Source organism: Oenanthe melanoleuca, chromosome 6 (genome assembly GCF_029582105.1).
Source record: "Oenanthe melanoleuca isolate GR-GAL-2019-014 chromosome 6, OMel1.0, whole genome shotgun sequence".
Lineage (NCBI taxonomy): Eukaryota > Metazoa > Chordata > Aves > Passeriformes > Muscicapidae > Oenanthe > Oenanthe melanoleuca.
In genome coordinates this window covers 22,662,361-22,690,359 of record NC_079340.1, presented here as the reverse complement: position 1 = coordinate 22,690,359, position 27,999 = coordinate 22,662,361, and the positions used below count along the sequence as shown (strand labels likewise).

The following is a 27,999-nucleotide window of genomic DNA, read 5'->3' as shown; positions in this document are numbered from 1 at the left end:
AGCAGAGGAGAGGTGCTTAGAAGGCAATGTGGGGGCTCTGCAGCACTGGGGGAAGGGGGAGTGGAAGAAAGAACCGCGGAAGCCTTTGATCATGTGTAATGTTAATTCAAGTGTTACACATCAGAGAGTTTGCCACAGTAGCTAGCATATAAACAGGAGTCTAGTGTTAACAAGGAGGACTTCTTGAATATGTTTGTACATTTCTGAGTTAAAGCAATTTCCCTATTCAACAATACATGACACAGAGGAAGGAGTTCAGAAATAAACCAGCCTAACATGCTAAGATCCTTAATAGAATTTAGCTTCTTAGAACTAATTAAATGTTACTTAAATGAAAAAGAAAATTCCAAGTACTTGGGAAAGGTGCCAATTTGACAGCTCTGGAGAATGAAATAATCTAATCATCCCCAGAGCATGGGCAGCAGCAGGACAGGCTTCCCTTACTAACATGCCTCAAACGTGACCTGGAACGACTGTTGATAGAAATGGGGCGTACAATCTCTCTGCTCTAATGACTCCTCACTTTTTCTGCTGAGACTGCTAAAACGGTTCCCGCTGAGTGCCAGCTGTGCTGGAGATGTGGACACCTGTCTGGTTGGAATGGTGCTGGGACCTGCCAAACTCCTGTCATCTGCTCACCTTCCACCAGAGCCCAGTGACTCTCAGCTCATTGCTCAGCCTGGGCAGCGGGGGCTGATAGACAGCAGCTCTCTGGCTTGTCCCACCTTGGACATGCTCCACTCCAGCCCACAAGATGTAAACAGGAGGTACTGTGTTTAGTCTGCAGGTTTGGGCTCCCACTGCACCAAAGCTTAGACTCAAGAGAAGCCAGTCTCTGGCTGCTGCAGAGTTGAGGCTGGGATTTTGTAGGCTCTTATTTCTACCCTAAGATAAGGGAAAAGTCTACAGGAGAAAAAGACTGACATGTCTTCTTCACAGTTCCTCCATTTACTTCTCTTTCCAACATGCCCCTGCATTGCATTAATGTGCTTTCAGCCACAAATTCTCCTTGGAGCTCCTTGCTGCGCCTGGGGTCCCAAACAAGGGAGGAGGAAAATCCTCTCTGGGCCTTGCTGTGAAAGCTTAGCAGGACTTGCCAACTCAGCCAGCCCAGGCTGCAATGGACTAAACCAAACACAGCTCGCCGCCTTGGAAATTTTCTGCACCACAACTTCTTTTACTTCTGAAGCAAAGCCACATGAACCTCCCCCTCCCCTGCTCCCAACACCACAAGGAAGGGCTGAGCACGGATCAAGTCTTCCATTGCATACTAAGCCAAGAGTCTCAGACACTCCCACATCTCACAACTGGGTGCTACTCCTGCTGTCCCAGGCTGCTTTTAGCCTTCCCTCCTCCCCACTTCAGCCTGTCCTCCTTTGTACTCAATACAGGACAGGTCAGGGGCCAGCAGCAGAGCTGGTTATGTCAGACAAGAAGATCCAATACATTGGCAGGAGACAAGCACGGGAACTTGCTTCTCTCTACCATCTGAGCCAGCAATTGTTCACCTTTCCATCCCACCTACTCCAAAAATCTTACACATTTTTAGCACCAAAATGAGAGGCATGAAAACAGCCAGGTTCATAAGGGTTAACATGTCTGAATGGTGACATAATTATTGCCATTCTTCACTGTTTAGAGGTTACCTGACTACTCTACACATCAATATATATCGAGATGTGATGTAAATTCAAACAAACTCTCATGTTTGGAGTTAATACAGTCACAAGATCCTGTGTATCGTGTTGGCAAGCACAGGAACCAACAGCAAATGACCCACCCTTAAACCTGACTCTTTGCTGTTAATCATTACAGGAGCATTGCACTTTCCAGTCAGAACAATCAAAGCATGCAGGGTCTTTGAAAATCCCTACATGAGATGGTTCGGGCTGAGATCAGCTCCTTTATAAGTCATGCAGATTCCAAGGTATGATGTCCTCCAGACATATGAATGCAGGCTGCAGAATGCCTTGAAAATAAGTCCTTGGAAGGCTAACTGCAACACTGCAATGCTGAAACAACCCCCTGTCTTCAAAACAGAAGAGGAGGCAGGGATGCCACAGTTACAGTGAATGCAGAGACATACTGCACACACAGTCCCTCAGAAATGGGCTTTTCTGCATTAACATATTCCCTCAAGATTTTTTTTTTCCACAATATGCTTATAACTATAAAGAAATTCAAGGGTAGAACAGTGTTACACTGTCAGATCATTAATGCATCACTGCTCTAGGGCTGACCCTCAACTCCAAGCAGATGGGGATTTTCCAGGGAAAATCTGTGATACCAAAAACATGTGGGTGCAAAAATGTGTGGGTGCTTCAAGCAACCACCAGCTTTTGTCAAAGAATCAATAGAAAAGAGCTAAAACTGAAAGGCATTGCTGTCTGTGCTGCTGTCCTGTTAGGGATGATGTCAAACTGAGATCTTGGCTTTGCAGGATGACAGTCCCACAGCTTTCTAGCTCTTCTGCCCTGGTTCCATTCTTGTTTAGGTCATTCCACTCTGCCTCCCCAAATTCCTTTCTGGAAGAAATCAAGAATAAATACAGCCTGTAAAGTGTTCACTGACTTCAGGAAATGGATACTACTGTACTCACAGATGATTTCTGAATTTTCCAGTCAATTATCATTTTGAGTTCCACTAATATAAATAGCAACATTTCACCATTATCTTTTGAGGCCATAATTACTGAAAATATTGTGCAAGAGCAATAAGAGATGTTGCAGCAGAAAATATAGGTTTGTTACACTTTTAAACAACACAAGCCCTTAGCAAGATAATTTTTAGGTCACAGTAAAGAAGGAAAGGGGAAAAACAGGAGTCAGGCTTTCTCACTTGTAACCAAGGTCCGTGGGCTGCATAGGGGTGCTCCTCTGTAGCAAAGGCTCCTTCTACTCCCGTTGATACAAATGTGATTGCTGTATCTCCTGTAATACTTTTATATGTAAAGTGCCGTCCATGTAAGAGCCTTCCCCTGGGGAATTAAACACGTGCATGAGTTGAGAGGGCGTGCACAACATTCAACACAACAATGGAGATACATCACTATTGTTTCTGCCATCAGCATGGGAAACTATTTTGAAGGCAGCAAATATTTATTTTTCAGAAATATAAGAATTATTTGCTCCAAAAAGTAGGTTGTAAGCCTCCTTCAAAGGCAGGGAACTACCTCTGATCCTCCCCCTTAATCTCAGGGCTAGAATACATCTAAATCCCACTTCATGCTTATCCCCATGATGAGGTGCTGATGTATGTAAAGGCAGGGGACAGCAAGTTTTCCTGCAAGATGGAAACTACAGAAGAGAATCCAGACTCCACATCATGAGGGAATGTGAAGATGCATTTCTAAGAAGGCTCATTGCTGTGACAATACCTAGTAATCAATTGTCCTGGTGCTTGACAAATGTTACCTGTATCACTTAAGCAAATTCCTAGAAAACACACATTCACAACCATCTGCAGTTTTACTTCCCTTTTTTCATTCAATGCAAGAGAAAATCATGGCTCTGGTATTTCGGCTCAGAGCATCTGTTACACCCATGAATGGCTTCTAACATGCAAGAGGGAAAACTTCAGGTAATACATTTAGTGCCTACCAGAGTCACAGTTGCTTGATGAGTTACTGCTGGCCAGATGAGCTGAGGTAACTGATCAGGACAGACTGTTCACACATTTGTGATGTAAAATAAAACATGTTTGTGTTAACTTTCCCATTGGTTTCTCAACAGGCCCAGGCAAGTGTGCACCTGCTGCTGATAACTCTGATACTACCAACACGTAACTCATTAAGCTAAAGTAACTCAATCACCTACAATCATTTGTCTTGACACGACAGTTCATCTTTATCTTAAGGACTAGAACATTTGCACAGGGATTTTTAAAAATAATGCTGGATGAAATTATGGAAAACTAGAAGGCAGTGATATGCATAGACTGAGCCTTCAAAAGACAATGTATAGAGTATGCAAAAAAACCAGTGTGTTGCTCCTTCAGTCATGTGATATAATTTGTCTAAAATCCACTCTTGTATGCATAAACTGATTGCAAACAGGTTTTGCACAACCACTTATCTGAGTCCACAGTCAGAATGAATAACTTAAGGGATTTCTTTGACAGAGTATGTTAAGATATACCTTTTTTATCACAGGGTGGATAACATTAGACTAATAAAAAAAACCCTATACTATCCCTGTCCTGCTTCAGCACTCAAAAGACACTGAAAGACGTAAAAAGAATGAGAAACAATCTTAAAACATGATGAGCACAGAATCATGCAAAGAATCATCTGTTTCTAATGTGTTTTGGCAAAAATATCCAAGCTCTGGCCTTTACAGACCCATTGCATGCATGTCTGTATGGTGAAACAATGCCACAAGGCAAAAGCATCATGTTAGCACAGGCTGAGGAGGAGGATGGCTCCACTCACCTTAGACAGAGGGGGATGAGCGCTCCGGACTCCTGGTTAAATTTCAGGTGCACGCTCTCCAGCTGTCTGGTGCGGATCAGCTCATGAGGGATGATGGCTGCTGAGCTCTCGCTTTCCAAACTGTCCTTACGGCTTCTGAGAGAACAGGCAAAATGCACAAATTCAGCATTCTAGTACTGTGCGCTAGTTTGAATGTAAATATTGAAGGACACAGGAAAAAAATGTTATGAAGACAAAGACACATCTGAGTTTTCACCACTCCTGCAGACATACAGCCTCCTTCAGACTACTAGTCCCAGCATGCAGCTCTTCACCTTGATTTGACCTAGGATCTGAATTGATGCATAAACATGGTGCATCCCTTCTCAGTGTGAAGAAAAAAAAAAAATTCTGGAAAGAGCTGCAGCAAAACTGCAGTCTCCAAAACTCCAAGCACTATAAAATGGTTTGGAAGAATTACCAGGTGTATCCCCCTCCTGCTTTTGCTTTATCTTCAGGATTTTTCAGGCAGTGGCCTGCAGGAAAGACTTGTCCAGTCCTTTGTGCCCTTTTCCGCACAGTTCAGCCAAAAGGCTTTGAGAATCTCCTGCTTCCACCAGCATCAAGTGCAACAGCCAAGGAACAGATTCTCCATGTGACAGGTAGGAGATTCACAGATTCTTTTCCCTTTTAAGTTGGGCTGCTTTAGGACAATGATAGCTTTGCTTTCTTATTCCTTTATTTCTGCAAGACCAGCATATTCTGGAGCTACAACACAGTTATGTTGTTACATGATTAGGAACTTTGCCAGACCAAATCCTCTAGATAATAAAATGATCTATCTCAAGATACTTGACCATAAACACTTTATATGTTCAAAGAGCACCAGCATGACCCCTTACTTGACAGTCTGGAATGAAGAATAAAGGACAGGATGGGTTATGACTTTAATGGATGACATGGACTGATCAGAAGTGTCTGGTGAGTGATTTATATTTTTGTCACCTGGCATTCCACAAGAATTTAATAGAGGTAAGACTTTGTTAAGATAGTATCTACAGTACAGAATTGCCAGAGAGAGACAGGGAAAGCAGGAGGGCACAGAGATTCCACATTGCAATATACCTCCATTGTGCCACAAGAACACAAAGTTAAACAAGGCTATCAAGCTGTGGCTTCATTTGAGGAACACAGTTAAAACAAGCCTGGATCCTTCCTCTATCCAAGCTTAACTTTCTTTAGTGTACATCTGGAAATCATTGTAAAGAAAGCTTCACTCTCATAAGCTGACCTAGATGACACCTGTACTTGATTTTACCTTTGAGGGCTGTCCCAAAATTAGTCCCATCAACCACACACATAGCAGTGCAGTTCAGTGTGGATTCCAGTGCAGATCAGCCTCCCATGCTGCTGAGCTGCCCACTCTGAAACAGCTAAACTCTGATATCTCTTGGTCCAACCTGCAAATACACTGCATGGCCAGGTCAGAGATGCAGAAAAAAGATACCAGAGCAGCTCAGCTCTCTGTGAGATAAAAACTGTAAAACATTTTCTTCTTTAGCAACATACAAAAGTAGTAATGGATCCAGGAGGGACATGGTAGCTCAGGATACAGCTTATGCACAGGGTGGGCTGATGGACTGGCAGTCAGCAGTGTCAGTTTAGTGGGTTAACCCTGAAGCAAAAACACAACATGCTTTGTAGTCTATGTGTGGCACTTAAAGTTGTGTTTAATCTACTTCAGCAAACATTTTATAGCTCTTTCTAGGTGGGGTCTTCAAAGAGTGAAGCAGGCCAGCATTTTTCAGGCTGATTACCTGAGAGGTGCAGTTACAGTTGATTAATGATCAGTTGACCTTAAGCTAAGCTTTGTCTCAACTTCCTTATCAGATCTTATATACACAGTGAGCTGTGGGAAAGTCAGCCTGTGGTCTACAGCTTCCAATCATTCATTTATCAGTCCCTACCAAAAGGGTCAGCCATTAGCAATGCATGATTTTCAAGCAAGCCATAAACTTGCACTCCTAAATGCAGGAGTTTAGGCACTGTGGAGTGGATCAAGAGTTTTACAGCAATGTTACTGCTACAGACAAGAGACTGCACTGCTCACCTGGACTGCTTAGGCGTTCCAGGCATGGGGGCATCCCAGAACAGCCTCACAGGCAATCCATGGTGTAAGGTGTGTGCTTCAGCAGGACAGAGAGCTGCAGGACAGCTCCCCACACCCCTGGGCTCCAAATCCCTCCGAGCTGAAGGTGGGTTTTTAGGTTTCCACCATGCTAGCCAGTACAGCTGCAAGCACAATGGGGCTGCAGTCCGGAGGGGAAACAGCCTCCGGTTGTTAATGCAATAATAGAAATGACGACAATATTCTGGAGGCAAGGGGCAAAGCTTTCTGAGTCTTATTAAAACCAGCAAATGCTGTTTGTCATTACATGCTCAAGAGAAGATGTTGACTAATGTATAACTATCAAACGGAACTGTCATGACTTTACGGCTGTCAATAATTATGACTTCACATTAATAAGTAACCAGCCCTTCTGTCAAAAAGGTGAAGCAAAATGGTAGTTAAATACTTTGAATGACATGAAAGGATTAATCTTTTCGACAATTTTTTTCCAAATTACTCATACTCTCTGTCTCTTGATTCCCTTCAGAGGAGCTCATGCAATTTGAGGAATTTAAAATTAAGGATGAAACTCCAATAGCAGAAACCAAATAACCTTCTGTCTAAGGCAGACCTTTTTAAACAAGAATTGTGTATTGTGGGCTGCGCATAACACATCAGGAGGCCACAGTGCCATCACTTTCAGACTTGGAAAAATGTTGCATGACAAGGGAACTAAGAAATACCCATTAAAATTCTCTGTGAGATTGGAAATCCTTCTGCTGACCCTTCCAAAGGGTGATAGCCCAGATGAAGGGTCAGCAGGACCTCTAGGTTGTTATTAACAAAAAGCTCATGTCCTAACAAACATTGCCATCCACAGCTTGTAGTTTTCAGACGCAGAAAAAAAAAGTAGAAAAACTTTGTTTCAAACACTAACATCCCTGGTTTTACGACTGTCAGTTACCCGTAAGTCTTTGCTTCCTCCACCCCATCACCAAATAAATCAGCAACAAGAGTCAGTGGAGTTTTACTTGTTATGACTAAGATCTAGCTGACTATCTTGAAAAATGTTGCAAACTTTGTCTATTCCAGATTTAATACTTTGTCCAACCCCCACAAAAAAATTCATGTTTCTCAGTGTCCAGAAAAAACAACTCTGCAAAAGCCAGGGCTGCTGCATTAGGAAAGGCAGGAGATTTAAATGGAAGCAGCATGCCGGAAATGCCCCAGTTTAAAGACTGCACATCTAGTGTTTTGTGAAACTGGAGGGGAGTTGGAGGAGATTAAAGCGCATTTCCCTCTGATTGGGAGCTTGTGGGAGGTGTAAACGTGGGCAGTTGTCAGATTAATTCTTTAGATGATTACATTCTTTTTGTTTCTTTAAAGCTGTTTGTAGTTGGGTTTGATGTCTCCTGTTCTGGGCAAGTGTATTGCTGCAGTTACCAAGGTGACTTTAGCTGACTTTCAACTATTTTTTTCCAGCTTCAGTTTCTACCAGTAGTCTGCTTCTGGGCGGAGGAGAGAGGGAGGAAATTATGTTTGCTGTTTTTTTGTTAAGTCTCATGAATTCTGATTAACATGAACTTAGCCAAAGCCATATTTGATTTTTTTTTCTCTTTTTCTGAGAAAGAGAGGGTGGTTAAGCCATTGTAAAGGTGTCCAGTGTGACCTGCAGCTTCCCCACATCTGTCAACAAGGGGGAAGGGCCTGAGGAGACTCAAACCCCAGTGTGCTGTGCTCCTTCTTGATGTGAGAAGGCCACACGCTGGAACCTGTAGCCTCCCGGGGGCTCTCTCTTTGTATTAAAGATGAGGGTGGCTGCAACCTGCTTAATTTGATGCCAATTAGCGGCAGCCCGTGGGGATCCTGGAAAATCGCCAACGCAATCGCTGGGTTGCACAAAGTTTGGATGTCCCCTCCTTACAAGTCGTGTTTATAGCAACTCCTTCTCAAGCAACCACTGGCAGTTATTTTATGGGATTCAAGAATAACCAGGTTGATGGGATTAAGAAAGATTTATTTATTCTTGCATTTGCGCTTTGCTTTATGATCAGAGCGCTTGATCTCATGGATCTGTCTAGGAAGGAAGTCTCAGTTCCCCTCCAAGCTCAGTTGCTGATACAGAGCATAATTTTGCTGTATTTCCAAGCTACCATCCCAGGTATCGAAATCACAAAGGACATGCTGTTGGAATCTGGCCATGGCAGGGGCTCTTTCCATGAGTGGGTGCCCACTGCCTCACTGAAGTTAGTTTCTGTCATTGCTCCTTGCTCCCTCCATATAAAATTCAGTACTGTGAGTTAGCAAATGCAAACCATCGGTGCAGGCTTGCACAGCTGGCAGAGAAAGGTCGGGCCACTTTTCTTCCCCTCCCACCCCCCCTTCCACTCCCCCTTCTTCCCTTTCCAACCATGGCTATTTCAAACCTCCTCACTCCCTCATGAAGATATGGTCAAAGATCACTTAAGTGCCAGCAATCTTCCAGTCTCTTTCCCACAGTTTCCCTGAAGGGCAAACCAGCAGCTGTGGGAAAGAGCCCTAAGCACCTTGGCACACAGAGTTACAGCACCCGTCAGGAACGCACAGAGGCAAGTGCAGAACTGGGGAGGACATGGTTACACAGCTCCTGCCGTGGTCACACTGAGACCTCGAGTGCTCAGACTTGGGCGCTCCTCAGCTTTGTTAAACAGGATGGTGACGATGTTCTGTGTGCATTTCCTGGCAGGGAATGCTAGGACAATGCCAGTAGCAACAATCTTCTTGCCACTCACATAACCCTTTGGAAAGCTGCATAATAACCACTGTCAGAGCTTGCAGGGGCCAGATTGTTCCAAGACCTGCAGCTGAAGTGGAATTGAGAGATTTAGGCTGTGCCACTGGCACCCTGAAGACTCATGAGTGAAGTCAAACAAGTCTTTATGCTTCAGGTTCCCTGTCTGTAAAACCGAGACATTTTTCCATGTAGGGACATTGCAAGGATTAAGTCAATGTTTGCAAAGCACTTTTGGATTCTTAGATGGGGAAAGCTATGCAGGAGTGCAAATTATTAGCGTGGTGACTGCTTTGCACTTCTACTGACACTGGTTTTCCAGACATTTGCTTTCCTAGTTTGCAATCCTGTCACCCAGCACTCAGTCTCATGCTGAGAGACACTCCCTAAAGTATATTGCCTCCCTCCATTCAGCATTCCTGACTCAACCAGGACACCACTGAATGGCGAACCGATGAGAGAGCATGCCTAAATAAGCAGGACTGGATTGGAAACTTACTACTTAGTGGTTGCAGAATCAGAAAGCCTAGCCAGAACCAGACAGCTTCAGAGAATGCTGAAATGTTCCTCTTTATGTAAAGTTTGCCTCCAAGAACTGAAGACAGGAAACCAGCTACAAAGACAACAGCTCCCCTCCGTCCAAGCAAAGCAGAATGAAAACTCAGTTTTCAACTGGGAGAAGCAAAGTTCAGACTTGCCTCCAAGAAAATCCTACATTTTGGCTTGATCGTCAGAGCTTCCTCAGAAATGCTGCTGAGATGGAGCTTGTTAATGTGCATTAACCCAGTGCTGCTCCCTGACAGGAGATGTCCGTGTGCCCTATTTACCAAGTCAGAGGAACTACAGGAGCAGTAGACTCCAGCCCTGGAAGCAGTGCCACTATTACTCATGCGCTCCAAACCAGGCATGTCACAGTCTGGGGATATCCCAGGAGGAATTCTGCAGTGACACAACTCCTCCCTCTTCCCACGAGGGAAGGGCAACCACCTCAGATGCTCAGAGTGCAGAGCTCCAGCAGGTCACTGCCAGGACAGTCCTGCCAGCCCCACCTGCCGGAGGGTTGTTCCCTACTCTGTTTGCCAGGAACCTGCCTTCATTTCCCTGCACATCTGGAAACTGTTCAGGGCTGGATGGAATTAGCACATGGCTACAGGGCTACCATATGTTCAGGTTTCCCTAGACTCAACCTGTCTTTCTGCCTAGAAACTGAATGCAGATGGGACTTGAGGTCTCTCTGGGTCCCTGGACAAATGACCACGATACAAAAGGAATCAGCATGATTACCTGGGAAATCCCAGAAAGAAATACAAGAGTCAGGCATGCAAACCACACCACTTGATCCTTTTTGAGAAGAGGGAGAGTTATAAACAGCACAGACATGATGGAAAAGCCTTATCAAAGTAATATAGACTTGAGAGACCCTTTTCTATCACTCAAACCTCACATTCAGACACTGGGGTGTGCGTGGGCAATACCTGAATTCTGGCACAATGAAATGCAACAATTATAGATAATTTTAGCTTCGACACATGCAGTAATGCAGTGCACTAGCCCTAGGTTTCTACTCCATGCCTCAACTCACAGAAGAACAGTCTGAGTCAGCCAAGAGGCAGAAAAACATCAATTTCAGCAATGCTGGATGATCAAGGGGGCCCTTGAGGGGTGGAAAAGGTCAAGAATTCCCCTATCCCAATGCTGCCTCTCACTGCAACTGCGGCAAATTAGCTGTGCTGTCCTAATCTGTAACGCGGAGATACTACTCACCTACCACACAGGAGAGCACAGAGCTAATTACCAGGGACAACCAAAGACTCGGCCCCAGAAATTATTACATCAAGAAATTAAATAGTGATCGAAGCAAGACTCCACAAGTGTCACTGAACTTTGACATCTGGAGTTTCCAGCCCACTGAGGGCTTGACAGCAGCAGTGTTTAGTCTGACATTTAAACATTCCCTACGGGTAACAGTTCTCTGTATCCAACAAGAGTCAATGTGCACAATTCAGGAGACTGGGAGCCCTTGCCTTTCTGTGTATCTCAGCAGCACCTACTAAGCTGATGGGTCCTAAGAAACAAATAATGCACCACTGAAACACACACTGGTGTTCATACACTTCTTATTTTTCCAAGTGGTAATTGAGAGTATTCAGTTACCTATGTTCAAAATGATTAGTCATGTTTCCAAAGATTAATTCACATGTTCTTTTGTTAATATGTACGAACTGATTTAATGGCTGCTTGTGAACAGAGCCAACAGTCATTTTGAGAAACAGATGTCCAATGCAGTTTTAAGCTTTAAGTATGCTTTTATTCATATCCTTAGGAGAAAAAGGGCTACACAGTCTACGGTAATAACACTAATGAATCGAAGTACTACAGCTGCCCAGCAGGGTTTTGACAGAAACCAGCTTTTTCTCAAAGGAACTTTTTTCAGGACTCTGGGACAGTGAACAACTGGTAATATGAATGCTTAACATGTAAGTATGTGCTTCACTGGAGCCAAAACACTGAATCAAGCCCTATCAATAACCAAATAATGTGAGTTTTTTGCATAAGCACTGAAAACTGTAACCATACAAAGACTGGGAAATCTGTATGGAATCGGGATCGTCTACATTTCATACAAATAAATATTCAAAAGTTTGAGTGTTTCTGATACTATTTGTGATGCTGAATGCAGAACAGGTTGTCTGCTTAAAACCTTGATAGATTTTTGTGTGTGGGTGGTAAGGTTAGGATAAAAGAAAGGGAAAAAAGCTACTAGGAAACCAGTTGGTGGTTGCAAATCCATGATAAATAAATAGCACATTCCTCTTCTGCACAAAGCCCTTAGAGTCTGTGTCAGACTTTAACATCCTACTGTCAGTTGGGTGGAAATTTGACAGCCTGGGGTTCTGCAGTGTTCGCTGTGGAAAGCAGATTTGAAACAATTTGCCATGCCTCAAGAGAGTGTTTCTGTCAAGTTCCTAAAGAACTTCTAATGCACCAGTTATTCACAGGACCCTTGCAAAGAACCACAGGTTTGATATTTTATGATCTGGTGTGTACAGTGCAGGATATGATTACACATAAGCCTGCTTCCCATCAGCCAGCACCCCGTAATCATTAACATACTCATCCTTGTGGTGCCTCAAGAAGATGACATTGTTATTAGTCCCATTTTATAGATTCAGAACTGAAGCTCAATAGCTAAATGATTTGCCTTAGATTATACAAGATTTACAGTGAAAGATAGACCTGAGTCTCAGCCCTATCAGGCTCAAGCAAAGCAAGCAAGGATTGCACCAGAAGGACTAGCTCTATGTACAGAATTCTCCTTTATCTCAGGTGCTCAGAAGTCCTATGAAAGAGTTATATCTGCATTGGGTTTGTGCCTTTTGTGTCTCAGCCTTAACCCTTGCAGGTACCTGGAGAGAGCATGGATGTAGATACATTACTGCATGCAAAAGTGAGTTCCTAAGTTACATTCCTGTGCAGCAGCTGGAGATGAGAGCCTCCATATTATGCTCTTGTACTTACTGCATATTGAGCAATTTTGCTCAAATGCATGAGACATGCTGAGACAGTGTACTGAGGAAGGCAGAGACATAAGATCTTCCTCTTCTGCTCCATCTATACCACACTGTTCTGGAAAATGTGTTGACTGATCAGTTTTAGCCACAGGAAGGGTAATCATCAGGTCTGACTTAAGTACTAGTTAGTCAGAGGTTGTAAGTAAACACTGCTTTCCAGCACAAACCACCCCTTTTGGTATGGCCAATGCATTGAACAAGTCCCATTGTATCTGCTACATGGAAAGGAGAAGATCCTTCCTAAACTCCTCTCAAAGCTAGTAAGATGGAGGAAGAAAGTATTAGGACACATTGCTGTTTTAAACTGACATTTCCCCTCTCCCTCCAATAGTATCACCACAGTAATACAGCTGATAGCTGTTTTTCCTTAACAGAAGTGCTTATGGAGAAACAGGCTCCCTATCAGTTTCCTCAGTGATAACAATAGACCTCAGAGAATGCATTGACCTCCTAGGAGGCAAACACTGGGAACCAGGCAGGGTGGGTGTGCAGCTGCTGCAGGTAAGAGATTTGCAACAAAGAGCACTGTCACAGATGTGAGCCTCTGAATTTGACCTGCCTTCCTCTGTCTCAAAACAGTTAAAACCCCAGGTAAATATTTGTGTGCTTCATCTTAGACCTCTGCTAACCTTTCACCACTCTGTCTGAAACGTATCTCTGTTTATCTCACCCTGAATAATGTAAAGCTCTCTTATCTAAGTAACAGCTGCCTCTCAGCATTAAGGCTTACCCATCAGCTGCCTCCTTGACCTGATGTGCACCCAAAATGTTTGTGGTCACCTCCAACCACTTGAGCTTACACTGGACATTGTAGATGCATGCAAGAGCCCAGCATCTGTGAGAAATCCTGCCCAGTACTTTTGAGCTCTACAAGGCTGGGTGTGATTTGTGCAAATCACATGGTATAATTCTGTATTTTTTTCAGTGGGGCCAGTGGGACCAACCAATGATCCCATGTGACCAACCTGCAGGCAGAGAAACACTACTCAAAACCTGAGTCAAAGCAGAATTTGACTCCATGTAAGTACTACATGGCAAAAGTAAAATTATTCCTAAAGCAATAATAAAGTCACTTGAGATTTTTAAATATAAGTACCTATATCTCATATTACATATTAGCAAAAAGCATCAGCAATTGACACATAATACTTCCCCCAAAGGATTAGGCAACTCATAAACATTCATATATTAGGCAAATCAGAAGTCACCCACAAAATAGAACAAGAAAGGACAACAACAAGAAATATTTTTCTCATGAAATGTTTGAATCAAGAATGAAGCAGGAATTGGAACAGACCAGTCCCAGCCTGACACTACAGGGAAGTGGTGATTTCATGATGATCTTTACTCTTGAAAGCAGAAAGGTACACATGTTCATCAGAAGGAAATACCAAGAAAAAAGACTGCAGCAAAGATGCATGTCTTTCTGTATAATTTAGATGGAAACATTAAAATTGGTGGGAAGACACTGAACTAGCACTTGAAGTCTAAGATGGAAGGGGAGAAATACAGAAAGACAGAAGTGCGTATACTACAGATGGCTTGAAACCACGGGTAATTTCCTATAGATTTACTTAAGCCAAAGTTACAACAGATATGGGCCACTCTAGCCCCACTTAAATAACCTGTTAGACTGCTCCTATTAGAGACCCAGGTGTTATTGGCATGTAATTACTGACAGAACTCACCTGTTTTAGCAAAGCAAGATCAAAGTCACCCAAAAAGAAAAAAAAATCAACGTTTTAACCAAAAGGTTTGTAATTATGAGCTTGAAAATAAAATACTCAGGAAAAAAATAACAGCAGTCAACTATGCTACGTATCTCTACTGATACCAAAGCACTTTTCAGCACAGTACTTTTTATAGGGATCAGTCCAGTCTGAATTCAAACACCAAAGACCATGAACAGCAGGTTCTACAGAACAGTCAGAGCCACTCTACATTAGCACAGTTTGTCCAAAACCCCTCTAAAAAGATGTCCTCCTGAGTACTAGCCCATTTATTCAACCTGAACAACTCTTCTCTATTCTTGCACTTTGCAAGTATTCAAGGCCAGCTTTCCTCTCCCCTTGCGAAATCTTTTACCACCCAGCTTTAACTTTGTTTTTCATGCTGAGCTCTTTAGCCTCCCCTCTGCCACCATGTGAATGTGCAGGGTGAAACTCACGGTGCTCGGTCGAGGTTCAACCCATTCTGTCTTTGTGCATTGATTGGAGGTAGGACAGGTTTGCTGTTAATCTCAAGCCCTCTCCGCAAAGTCTCCCTGATTTGCTCTGTATCTGCAGAGAGAATTTTTTTCAACATGGTTTAGAATCCCCAGAAAGAACACAGACACAAGAAGATATCAAGTATGTTTCATCTGAACTCTTCCCCTTCAGAAAGAAGTGGAGAAATGTTATAGGATAACACTTAACTGCACTTCCTGAACTTCCTTAAGAGTTATTTTACTTTATAATGTCAGCTTGAGTTCCCTTGTTTGGGCTTCATTGTTATGTCAGGCAAGGAGAGCTGGAATCTTTGGTACTGAGTCCTGCTGATGAAGAAATTCTGAGTAGTTTAGTCATATTTGCATAAATGAGGTGTTTGTTGGTTCTGTAACTCTTATAGAACCTCCTGACACTTCCAAGCCTTTGTACTGGAAATCATTTTTCCCATTAGGCATAACAGGAATTAGTTCTTTTCCTAAACTAATGTATGAATGTTTCCAAGTTTTTTGCAATTGGCTTTGGAAATCTGTTGATTAATTTACAACAAGATTCACAAAGGGAGGGATTTTTATGCAGGGCAACCTTTAGCCTCAAGCTCACATCTGAAAATAAGCTGCAAATTATGCAATTCAGAATCAGTCTTTTTACTTCTGCCTTTTTCTGAAATGTCTACTGGCCAAATACTTTCAGTAGGAAGCTTTCCTCCCTTTCTTAGAAGTTTCCTCATCTGTGTTTAAGAAATGTAAGAATTAGGTAGAGGAAAAGAACCCCAAATTATTTCAAAATCTTTTGAAGGGTACACAAATTTCATCATGTATACCTCTCTCGGGCTTTTCATTTCAAGGCTGAGGCAAAACAGCCTTTTTAGATCCACTGCAGTTCAAAATATTTGCACAGAAGCCAGAAAAAATGCTGTATGCATTTCACTAATTTTTACCATGGATTTAAGAACAAGTAAGATGCCATTCCTGTAGAAACCATTGTTAAATCCAGGAAATCTCAAGCCCTCAAATTTTACATTGCTTCATCCATTTGAAAGGTAATATGCATAATTTCAAGGCTGTGTAATGGCTATGGCATCTCTACCCTGAGAAGGCATCTCACTGTAAAGAGGAACTCCATGTTTTTTTAAATTCTTCCTTCCAGAGTTCTGTATTTGCACAAATTCCTTGAGCTCAGCTGCAGCAATGTGCAGCGTCAGTCCAACTTGCCTCCCAAGAAGGGACAATGTTAATAAGGAAACACAGCCTGGGAAAATGAAATTGCTTCACCTTGCAGTGTTTACAGTCCTGGTTTCAGCAGGTGCTGAGTTTAACTTTGCAGATTCAGATTACAATTTGCCTAAGAACTGAAAGGCATATTTAGACAAAATAACGACAAGAGCTCTTTTCCTTTCTCCTGCCTTCTCCAAAGAGGCCAAAATCCATTTTGCTGCCCTGAGACATACCAAGCCTCCCAATGGCTGTGGAGTTTGTTATGAACTGGAAGATGCAGCATGACCCAGTGACTGCCCAGGCCCACCAGAAGAGAAGCTGAAAGGCCATGGCAGTGACTTGGCCCAGGAGCTCTTACCTTTCCCAGAGAGCCGCCGAGGCTGGGTCCCAATGCAAATGCTTCTGCTGTCTTCATCATCCTCTGGTGGCCGGCTCAGGTCATCCCAGGCACATTTGGCACTCACTCCACTCAGGTTTGAGCCATCTGTCTCAATCCCTTTGTCGACTCTCTCCTGCTTGAAAAGATTCAAAACACCAAGACTTTTTTTGAGTGTGGCTTGAGCCTGAGTTGGAACCCGCCATTGTGCAGCCCAACCTTCAGCAGCTCCTGCAGATCTCCTTTTGTGGACAATTTTCACTCTCTGGACCCTCTGTTTTGCTGTGTCAGCAATTGCACATGGAGCCAAATCAGGAAGCTATTCTGAATTAAACAAACCTTTTCTGAAGTTCTGGGTTGGTCTGAAATCCCACCCTGTCCCCATTGCTTCACTACACGGCCCTGGCAGGCACAAAGCAGGGAGAGAGAAAGGTGGAAATCAATGGCCTGAGGTGTGTAGGATTGCTTCTTTCAGCATTAGCAGTGATTTACACCAACTTGAAATATTTAAGACACGAAGCACAGCTTGGCAGTCAATCTCTTATATGTTATCTTAATGATAACAAACCCCTGAATAACTGAAGTTCTCTTTCCAACCTTACCAAAGAGTCCCACAATGAAAACAGCTCATGGAGAGACTCATCATTCACACGGGTTCTTGATTTGCAAACTTCCCAGAGAATCTCTGCTTTCCAATGTGCTGGGTGTCCCATAAAGGACAAACATGCAAGTTTGGACGTGCAAGGAGACACAGGTCTGTTCCCAATGTCAAAGCTTTTGCATAGTTTTCTCTATTGGCAAATAAACAAACTCCCTCCCTCGCAAGCTGGACTTTCCAAGCACGTAACCGTGTTTGGGTCTCAGAAGGTGTCACACACCAATCATAAGCAGCTGGATGCTCTCAGGCACCAGGCATTTTCTCAAGGACATGTGCATCTGTTGCCAGCAAGACTGCACTAAGCTACAGCCAGAACATCTACAGGAAGTTCCACCTTCTTGGACATGGGCATCAGTCTGAATTTCCACCTGTGACCCACAAGGGGGTAATGTTGAGCTGAACAAACTCGGGGCTGTGCCACACCGAGGAAGGGCTGGCACCTCTTCCCTGGCATCAAACCAGCCAGGCTCACTTCCCCCTTTTCTGAAGGGGTGTTGCCTCTGGTACTGCTCAGTAGCACCAGCAAAATCTGCCTCTCTCTACATACGTCTGTGTCACCTCAAAACGCAGGCAGTCCCAAGAAACTTCAAAGATTTGAGGAGAGAGCAGAGTGGTGTCATACACAATGGGAGACGATCTCTCCACTCCATGCAAGTACCCTCTGGTTTGACATTGCCACTGAAGACAAAAGATTGTGTGAACATTTTGCTCTTTGCAAAATCTGTCCCCAATAAAGAGTTTCCAGACTAAACCCATATATGTCCCTCCCCTTGCCCAGCTGTGCATGCTGCACCCTGGGAAGGGCATTGCCTGTTCTTGTGACCATTCAAAAGAGGATTTGAGCAGCTCAAAGATAAGCACAAGCATTCAGGGTGTGGTTGCACAGCGGTTTAAGTTGATGTAATTTGCAATGACTGCAGTCCCACCCTCCTCCATGTGTTCCTACCCCTTCCCTTGAGCCAACTCTTTTTTTTTCCATCTGGATCGCCTCCCAAAACCCGCTCTTTGGCCCAAAAGTTGAGGTAGGAGCCTGTGGCTGAGTGCAGGACCAGAACAGTCTTGACTTAGACTTAAGCATTCAAGCAACTGCTTTTCTTCTTTGTCCCCCTTGTTAGGATCTTCCTCCAGCGTCAGGGGAAACTGACTTCTTGAAAACGTAATAGGAAAATCTGAGAAATAATAAATCTGTGATTTTCTTTTGTTTTATCCTAAGCATAAAATTAGTTGTGTCACCCAAAAATAGAACTTGTGGGAAAAGAAATAAAAATACATCCGTTCCTACATATGTAGACAATGCTCTAAGTGAGATTTAGCGCGTGGATCCTTTGGGAGCCCTCCACGGTGCTCTGTGAGGACCCAAATGAGCTGGCGTGGGGAGGTGTAACTTGTCAGCAAAGCTATTTTTTATCCCAGTCATTGGGGAATCATGGGAGAGCCATCAAACCTGCTCTTGAGCAGGGAGAAGGAGAGGCCAGAGGGCTGTGAGGCTCTGGTGGGATCTGCTCCCCCATCCCTGCAGCCAGGGCCCCACTCCCAGCCAGACCCTACGGACAGAGTGCAGAGCCTCGGGGAGGGGGAAAGGGCTCTCATCTGCAGCTCAGCTGGCTTGCAGAGCACTTCCTCAGGGGAAGAAGGGCTGCTCTGTTGGCATCCCTTGGAGATCATGGGGAGCTGATGGAAATGAGCTGGCTTATGACAGCCTAATTTGCATGCCTGTTTTATAATGTTTGCAAGTATTGATGTTAAGGGGGGAAAAGTCCGAAAAACCCCAACCAGTGTAGACTCACAGCTCTGGTAATACACAGTTTTACCCCATCTTTAGCCAGCAAAGATTTGCCTGGACTGAGGGGCTGTTCTTCCTCCCTTGAAAGGCCAGCTTGAACAGGAGGTTGGAGGAGCCCAGGGCAAAGGAGGTTCAGCTCTTTCCTTCCTCAAAGAAAGGATATTTCTGTCCCATTTTCCTCTCAGCATGTGGGAGGGATGCTCTGAGGCTCTAAGTCATTGATCCCTTTTTACACAAGCCAGAGCACTGCAGTGTGACCTGCAGAGCAGCAACCACAACTCAGGAAATTCAAATCAGCTTTATTCTCTTCTGAGATATCTGCTAAACAGAAGCAAAGCACTGAGAATCAGCACAGAGCTGGGGTCTGACAGGAATTGTTTGACAGTGCTGCCAGGGAAATCTGAATGGCCTACAGGGAAGCCTGGCTGAACAGAAAACAACCAGCATTGCCACAGCGTTAATTGCCGACATCCTGGGATGACATCTTAGTTGGGATCCATTCTCAGCAACTTCGAACAGAAAGTACAGCTGCTGCTGCCAGAGCAGGGTTTAGGCCTCAACCAATTCCCACAAGAGACAATGAAGCCTCCAAACAAGCTCTGCCTGCTTCCCAGACAGACAACATGCTTGCTGGCTCCCTGGAAAGTTGTCCAGTTTCTCTGCTGTTCCCTCCCTCCTCTGCACCTCACTTCCACTGCTGCCTTTCTGGTCTCACACACCCTCTACCAACACCAAGAAAACGACACTTTATCCTTTCCCCACTCATTAGAGCAGGAGGCACATGACAGGGCTGAAGCCAGCCTGGCACAGCCTTACTCCCTGCACTCAGCAGAGGCTGTTTGTGGGACTCAGGGGTGGATTTTGCTCTGTGAATCCCTGGGGGCTGTGGCAGCTGAGCAGGAGGGAGGTGTGCACAAACACACCTGCCCATACACACTTCTACAAGGGCAAGAGAGAACAGAAACAGGAATGTGTTCAATGTGAGGAAGTCCGGAAGGACCACAGACGTAGCAGCTTTCAGCAGCAGGACACACTGGTGAGGCAGAGGTACTCTTTTATTTGCCTTAACTTGCCTTGGCTGACTCAGATTCCAGTAAGCTGAGCTATTTTTCATTTACAGTAAATTGAAGAAAACCCTGTTATCATTAGGAATCACCAGTGTGCAGACAACAGAAACACCTCTCCAGGAGGGGAAAGGGCAAGGTTCTGGAAAGTCTAAAAATTTTATGGGACTTTCAGTTTTATTAGCTCCCACATTGTGGGACATTTATGGAACATTTTTTTGTGTTTCTCAGACTGGGGTTATTTTAGATGAACAAATCCTTAAAACCAGTAAAAGTAGAATTTGGTTTTGTTCTTAAGCTTTCAAAGTAAAAGATGTTGTGAGGCAATTGAGAATAATCAGATACAGACATGCAGACCATAAGCAAATGCATGTACAAAACATGCACATTTGCACGTGCCCTACCAGGCTGAGCCATAAGTTCTCTGTTAAAGGCAAATACTCAGTAATTCACTGAAACATGGCCAGCACCACACTGGATTTGCTTGAGACCCATGCACTGCAGTACCATGTACTCCAGCTCTGCTGAAGGGATTACAGAACTGTCTCCCAGGTGCATGGATCAGGAGAAGTCCATAATACAGTAACTTCTCCATAGAGGTTCTATTCTTATCTTTAAATTTCATAAATTAAACTGAACTCTGAAGAAAAAGGTTTAATATTTCTTCCTGCATGGGTTATTAATAACTGCATCTGGTACTTTTGGGCTTCCATCATTTCTCAGTCCACAGTAACTACTTGACCTCAAGTGATATGCTACAGGAATTAGCTACACTGCCACATTTGCTGTGGAAAAATAGTACTTAGTTGGTTTTGAGTTTTCTGCATGTTATATCTCCTTACATTTGCATATAAAAGGAGGAAGGAATATCCTGGTGTACCATTCCTAAATCATGTATTATTCTATGCCTTTAATCTTCTTTCTTCCTCCTTTCTATAACAACCAGTCCAAATCTTACCAATTTTCCTCATATAAGAGATTCCATTTTCCTGGTCTCCCTTCTCTTTCTTCCTAGAGCTACCATTCACTTGGGGCTGGAAGTGTCTCTCTTGAGCCACCTCTACGAGGGCAAAAAGTTTCTAAAACTTTTCCAGGATTATTACAAACATTGAGAAGATCCAAGAAACTTAACAGAAAATATTAGAACTATTGTTAACAGTAAACCAATTCTCCTTGGCTACTACAAGAGATATGACATTTTATAAACTAAAGACATACTTGCAGATGTGGGTCAATCTCAAATATGGTTTCTCCTCTTCGCATGTCTGTTATCAACCAGGGGCCTCCAGCTCTACAAAGAAAGACAGGTAATGAACCAAACAACCCCTTTAATTAGAACTCCCCAGCAGGGTCCTCAGAGTGGACCTGTACTGTAAGGAAGCACAAGATTAGGGTTTAAAATAAGTCTAGAAACCCTTCTATGCGGTGTACACATCCCACAGCATGCATTTTCTCTTTACGTTTTCCAAATAAATAAATAATAAAACCTCTCCATGACCTAGCTGTTAATCTGCTCAGTGTCTGGCACCACCCAGACATGCAGAGCAGTCAGGACTGACACAGGCTGTTATCCCCTGTGCAGGCCCCCTTGCTCATACAAGACTGAGACAGGTTTTAATCTTACAGGATACAAACTGGGACTGAGAAGTCCAGTGTAGCCTGAGTCAAAGAAAGATGGGCAAGGCATAGAGTCAAGATTTATTCTCTATTACATATCTAAGAATAGAGCAGGGCCCCAGTGGGACTCCACTTTTTGCCAAGATTGGCAGTCACGTTCAGTACCACAAAGAACTTTTTGCTCTGATAAATACTATCACAACAGACATTTTGATCAGTTGGTACTTAGTGCCAAAGTACTCAGATGGTTCAAGGAAATCTTTGTTATCATTTCAATGAAAGCTGGAAGGCTCAAGGTGTTTCCCAACAAAGGTGGTAGAAAACAGATTACTGTGAAGATGAAATACTCAGACACTTTGCTTTGGGTCACAGTGCAGTGCACTGCAGAATTCAGCCTCAGATAGTGCTTTTAATTTGAAGTAAAAACTAAAGTCTTTTGGAATTGCCATAAAAAATTAATTTTTTTTCATGAGATACTTTGTTATTGCAGTCAAAAGCCCCCTCCTCTGGTCTAGTTTGTGTCAGTCTCCTAAAACACTTATGAGTAAGAGCAAAAAAGGTTTTCAGATACATGGATAGCCACTCATTTTTTCACATCACTTTGGAAGTTGTGAATGCAGGGGTGTGACCTGCCACAGTTTCTCACTGGGGTGCAAGAGACCCTTGTTCCACATCAGTGGTTTAGTAGTTTGCAGCTTTGCCTTCAAATCATGCACATTTGGGTCTCATTTTTTCCTTGGAAAGGTGCTTATATCACAGCATAAAAGCCAAAAACCAACATGAGAACAGACTGAGGAGAGAGGTGCTGTATCTGTATTGACTTAGAGGAGCTAAAAGAGCTGCAGGCAATGTTTATTGTCTCAGGCATCCAGAAATAAAGCTTGCAGCTGGACAAATTCACTCTACTCTAGGGCATTTGCATGAATTATCTGCACTTGTGCCTAAAAGGGAGAAGTTCAAGTTAAAGAAGTCTAGCTCTTCCAAATAATCCATCAATTCAAGTCTATCGTGACACTGGAGAGTGTACTATTGTGCCCAGAAAGGAATATTCAGAACTATTTTGCTTCAAAAAGTAAATATTTTGAGTTACAATCACATGGCAATAACTTCCACTGAATTTTAAAATATTTAAACAAAATACCTGCAAGCCAAAAAGATTTAGCTGGCAGAAAACAAAGCATCAACATATCATTTACCATTTTAAACCCATCTCTTCCTTAACCCAGCATCATCTTTGTTATTTTTCCCATGGCAAAACAATGAACTTCACTTTCATGAATGCTCCTCCTGCTGCAAACTGGCCCACCAAGAGTGGGCCAAATTTGAGAGTGACTTTCTCACTTTCAGACAGCTTTGTAAGCCAGACCCTCTCCTTCCTTTCTTTGAACTAAACAGCGAGGTCACCAGTAACAGTTATCCCAGGAAGAACCAATGAGAAAACCCTGCAGGCATAAAAGGAAGGAAATTAAGCTTTCAAGACCTCATTCTCTTTCACCCTGAACATGTGGACTTCCACATGCATTAATTTGCCATCTAAGTGTCTGTGCGTGAGAACAGATTTACAATGAATTCCCATCTCTTGCTACAGCACAGATTAAATAAGTTCCATCAGCAAGTTAAAGATTGTTAATAAAAATAAACAACTGAATTGTTCTCTATGGAATTGCTCCCCTTATGGGCTATATGACCACTTACACTGGGACAGTCCGAAGCAGTTCCAAGATCCCTTGACCATTCCACTGCTGAGCTGCATGCAGTTCCTCAGTGCAAACCCCAACAATCTGTAATAAATAACAACAAAGATACTAAACTGGGTGGGAACCATGGTAGAACTGTGGAGTAAATGTGCCACGTGGTACTGGATCAAACAGTGCAGACACAGAGAAGCACCATGTGTTTAATTTAACTAGATATGCCCAGACAAATGGAGACTGAGACAACAGTGGGATCCCACAAGACCTTGTTCTCTCTCTCTACACTTACCATGTGAAACACCCTGGTCATGTAACATTTGATCTTCTATAGAGTGTGTGAATTTAACAATGAGGGGGGGTCTGGTGACAAATCAGGGTTTATATTCTAGGTCTGCTCAAATTTTCAATCAAGTCCCCACAGACAGGACAGAGCAAGACAGGTTAGAATCTGACCACATACAAACACTGCTTGTGCAGTATTGCATTTGCCCCTAGCAGTCATTTGATAGAGCAATCTCAACCAGCCAAGGGATTTGCTGCCACATGGGATTGCTTTGGTGCTTATAAAATCCTTGACCAACTCAGTTTGCTGACTGGTTATATCTTACCCAGCACCATAAAGTAAAGCTGCTTACACACCACATAATCCACTTGTCACTGCAGGCAACTGCAGACTTCTGCCTTCCTGTATAAAGCAGGATGTGTTTGCTTTTCAGGATAGGAGCTGCCACACTGAGCAATACCAGATGTCTCTCTAAGAGCAGCTGAGATCAGCTGCTTCAAATGTAGGGGTGAAACACCCTTCAGCTGATAGTAGAAGGCAGTTTCTTCCTGCCGTATCAACCACTGGCTATTACCTTTGAGCACAATCATTCACTCTGAGATGAAAAATATTTTTAGCCATGGCCTTCTATTTTCTTCTTCAATACTCTTAAGTCTATTACAACAACACTGAATTTTTGGTTAAAATCTGTTCAAGTGATGTTTTATCAGAAAAGAGGAAAACTGAAAATTAAGTTCTGAAGAGCAGCAAGCAGAAGTTAAGGATGTGTCTTCTGCTGCAGGCACATCACTGCACTGATAGAGATCTGTATGGAAAACCCTCAGCACCCAGCTTTGCACACCCTACCTCTCCTGCCCCTTGCAGAGCTCACTTTCTCAGGACCCAGCCCTTGTAGGTGCACTTCATCCCCATCCATCTTCCAGGCTTCCTCCACCAACAGCCTGAATCACCCCTGCTTCAGGACACCCCTCCCTGGGCCTTCACTCACTAATTACACACAAACAGCAAGGCTCTAAACAGGAAATTATTTTGTGTTCATTCTTTGCTTTTTGTAATCATCTATCCTCATGGGTCAAAATAAATCCATAACAACAAGCATCAAACAAAGGGGAAAATGAAGTCAACTGTATGTGTTGTGGAAGATGAGAGGCGAAGGGCCTCAGGAAGAAGCAAGCTGACTGTTTCTTTGATTCAGGACAGCTGGGCACTACTAGCTGGAGAGTCAGCCAGGGATTATCCTACTTAGCTTGGCTCTCTCTCCCCTTCCAGGTCCCACACTCACCTTGTACTAATTAATCTCACACCCACATTGTTTTTGTTGATAAAACAGAGACATTTGGGCACCTCAGAAAAGCCTTGCACAGCAGTTGTCATGTGCAGGTTTCTGGTAACAGAACTTCCTTTTATATGTTGCAACTACAGCCAAAGAAAAATGGGAGCAACCAAAAGTTTAAATTGTAAGATAGATACTAGAATTTTCCCACAGGAGGGAAGCTTTTGCATGGAGCATGAAGAAATCAGTAGGTGGCATAAACTGTGCCACTCTCCCACTAAGGTTATTAACCCAATATGCAATTTAAAAATATCCAAAGCAGCCCATATCTGAGAAGCATCGCTCAGAAGGACTTTGGGAAAGTAAGCAAACCTGTTTGGCCACAGAAGCTCCCCATGCTGAACAGCAGAGTTAAATCACAAGGGACTTTTTAAATATTTCTTTTGCAAAGCAAACCCAAGCCTTTCTTAAACAGTAGATCAATACAGGAAAACTCAGCCTCTAAAGAATCTTTGTGTCAGGGCTGCAAGCCGTTTTTGCCATTAAAGTACTGTTAAAACAGCTCCAAGTCCTGCTCCAAACTCTTCTCTTGCTGGCATTCACACCAGTGGATCACTTACCAATATTACAATAGAATTAATTTCAATTAATCTTCACATTAGCTTTTAAAAGTGTTTCTCTCAACATTTGTTTTTTCACTGCTCATGTTTGAAACTGAAGACAGGATAATAAATATCCGAGTTACACAGCTCAATGCAACATTAGCTGCTCTCCACTCCCCCAGGAGGTGGCAGTGGGAGCCATCGTGGCTGGGTGTACCTGTAGGAAAGTAACAACTCCAAAAGGAGTCTGCACTGGCTGCATCTGGGGGTCTTCTGTCAGTAACATGTGCTGGATTCGAGATTCACTGTTGTCCAAAGGGCTGTGCCACGACACATGGTCACCGCTGCAAAAGGTGTTTTCTGCAAGAGCAAGACACAGGAAATATTTAGTTTGTGAAGTCTGCTAGAACATTCCTTCTATTGTTAGCCTTGCTCCTGACTGCTGCCAGGCAGGGACCTCCAACCTGGACTGAGACAGTCACTGGTGACTATTCACTGCCTGTCCCTGGCCAGCTCTGCTGAGCCTCTGAACCACCTGAAACAGGAATGGAGTCTCATTGAGTGATCTGAATTCAAGCACTGATTTCAAGAGTTCCCACTCTTGAGTGCTCTGGCAAAAAAAAAAAAAAAAAAAAAAAAAAATCACTGTCCTACTCTGATATTAAGCCCAACACAGGAATACCAGCAAATAAAATTAGCCTGTCTCTCATGTACTATTAGCCTCCTTTTGTGAGAGGGCACAGAAAGTCAGCAGACCATACTGGATGCCCATTGCCACAGCAATTCACACTCTTAATTTAGTACAGTGAAATTATTCAGAAATTTGAATTAAACATGAATACTACCTGCTATATCTAATAAAAATTCTGCTGCCCACCTTGTGATAGTATAAGTCAAAATCACTCTCTCTCCCAGTCATCTGTGTGGCTTTGGTGCAGAATCATAATTAATATGTTTCTTTTTTCCCAAACAATGAGGAAAACCAGTAGGCTATACATTTCATTCTATGTCAGAATAGACTGCATCAAAACAAGGCAGGCATTCCTTTCCTCCCCTCCTGCTTAGAAAGACAAAACCCCAGATAATCCCATGTTCCACTAGCTAGCCAGAAGGCACACCAGAACCCATCTGTCTGATGCTGCCCCATCACAGGAAAGGCTAATGCTCGCTTTCTGAGTGAACTAGAAGTAAAACAACCAGCCATGACCACATTCACAACAATTAAAGCATGCTCCATTCGCATGCAGTTCCTGGAGCATGTGTGGTAATGCTGCCTAGCTGACTGCTTTTATCCTAGGTCTTGTGCTTGTCCAAGCAGAGCTTTATCGTACATACAAATAAACAACCTGAAATCCACATTCTGCCTTCTGAGATAGGTGTAGTGGTTCAGGGATGAACTGAGTACTGCCTGCCTGCTTCCAAAGTCAGTGGCAGGTCCTGTGCCCCTCTCCTTGTCCAAGGTCATCCATGAAGGCAGTCTGGGCTGCTGTCCTCACTGTGGTCTCTCCCAAGGCCACACTTGGAGCTCAGCAGAAAAGGAGGCCTTGCTAACTGGAGGAGGACTAGGAATTCCAGTGCAGACTGGAAAACATTAGTGGTTGGTTGAGTTGCTGTCTGTTGAGGCTGGAGCATCTCCCATGCTACAGGAGCAGGATCCAATTCAGAGATGTGCCCTCCCCACGGTCCTGGATCTTCACCTAACCTTCCCACATCACCTTCCAAACATATCGCAACAGGTCACCTCTTAAATATCTATAGGGCTAAGAGATGAACATGGCAGTGTCTGCAACAGCAAGAGAAAAGCTTTTTGAATTGCCAGTAATTGCAACTTATTCCATTTGCAACATTAAACACCCCCCCCAAGGAATTGGGTGCTTGCACATCCCATTGCAATAGTTGTGCACCAGGACCACCCTGACAGCAAACACGGACTCGTGCAAGGGCAGCAAGGGCAGGATGCTTCAAGGGAGCCCTCAGCAGCAGGCAGGTAAACTAATGAGAGTTCCCTCAGAATTGCTGTGCTTAAAAATGTTTGCAGTCCTCTCCCTGATGAGGAGCTGCTGGCCCACTCCTGGCTGTAATGCTGGGCAACTCAGAGCGTCTCCACTGGGTGTCCCCATTGGTGTGGGTTTGAACATTTATTACATATGTTTCTTCAGATGAATTTCATGGACAGCTCATTTGATTAAGGATTAAAATAAACTCTAAATACCACAAGGAACTTAGCCTGAAAAAATGAGGCATGTAACAGAAGTGCTATGATAAGTAAGGGAATGCTTTCCTTAGTTAAAAATAGAAAAGAAAGAAAACATAGGGAACACAAGCTGCTTCAAAGAGTTTATCGTTATGTGCACTAAATTACACGCTT

At 43.5% G+C, this 27,999-nt stretch overlaps 1 protein-coding gene across 2 annotated transcripts in view; it reads right to left on the bottom strand.

Moving 5' to 3' along the window:
* Positions 1 to 27,999, bottom strand: part of SUFU (SUFU negative regulator of hedgehog signaling) — an 83,938-nt gene that overhangs the window by 13,857 nt on the left and 42,082 nt on the right. Inside the window, exons 4-10 of one of the 2 annotated variants that reach the window (XM_056495027.1) lie at positions 25,849 to 25,991; positions 23,475 to 23,560; positions 21,381 to 21,453; positions 16,640 to 16,796; positions 15,028 to 15,139; positions 4,430 to 4,564; positions 2,839 to 2,977 (exon numbers count right to left, since the gene is read on the bottom strand). In XM_056495027.1, coding sequence (XP_056351002.1) covers positions 2,839 to 2,977; positions 4,430 to 4,564; positions 15,028 to 15,139; positions 16,640 to 16,796; positions 21,381 to 21,453; positions 23,475 to 23,560; positions 25,849 to 25,991 — 845 coding nt within the window. The remainder of the gene's footprint in view (positions 1 to 2,838; positions 2,978 to 4,429; positions 4,565 to 15,027; positions 15,140 to 16,639; positions 16,797 to 21,380; positions 21,454 to 23,474; positions 23,561 to 25,848; positions 25,992 to 27,999) is intronic. The other variant, XM_056495029.1, reaches the window with a different exon arrangement.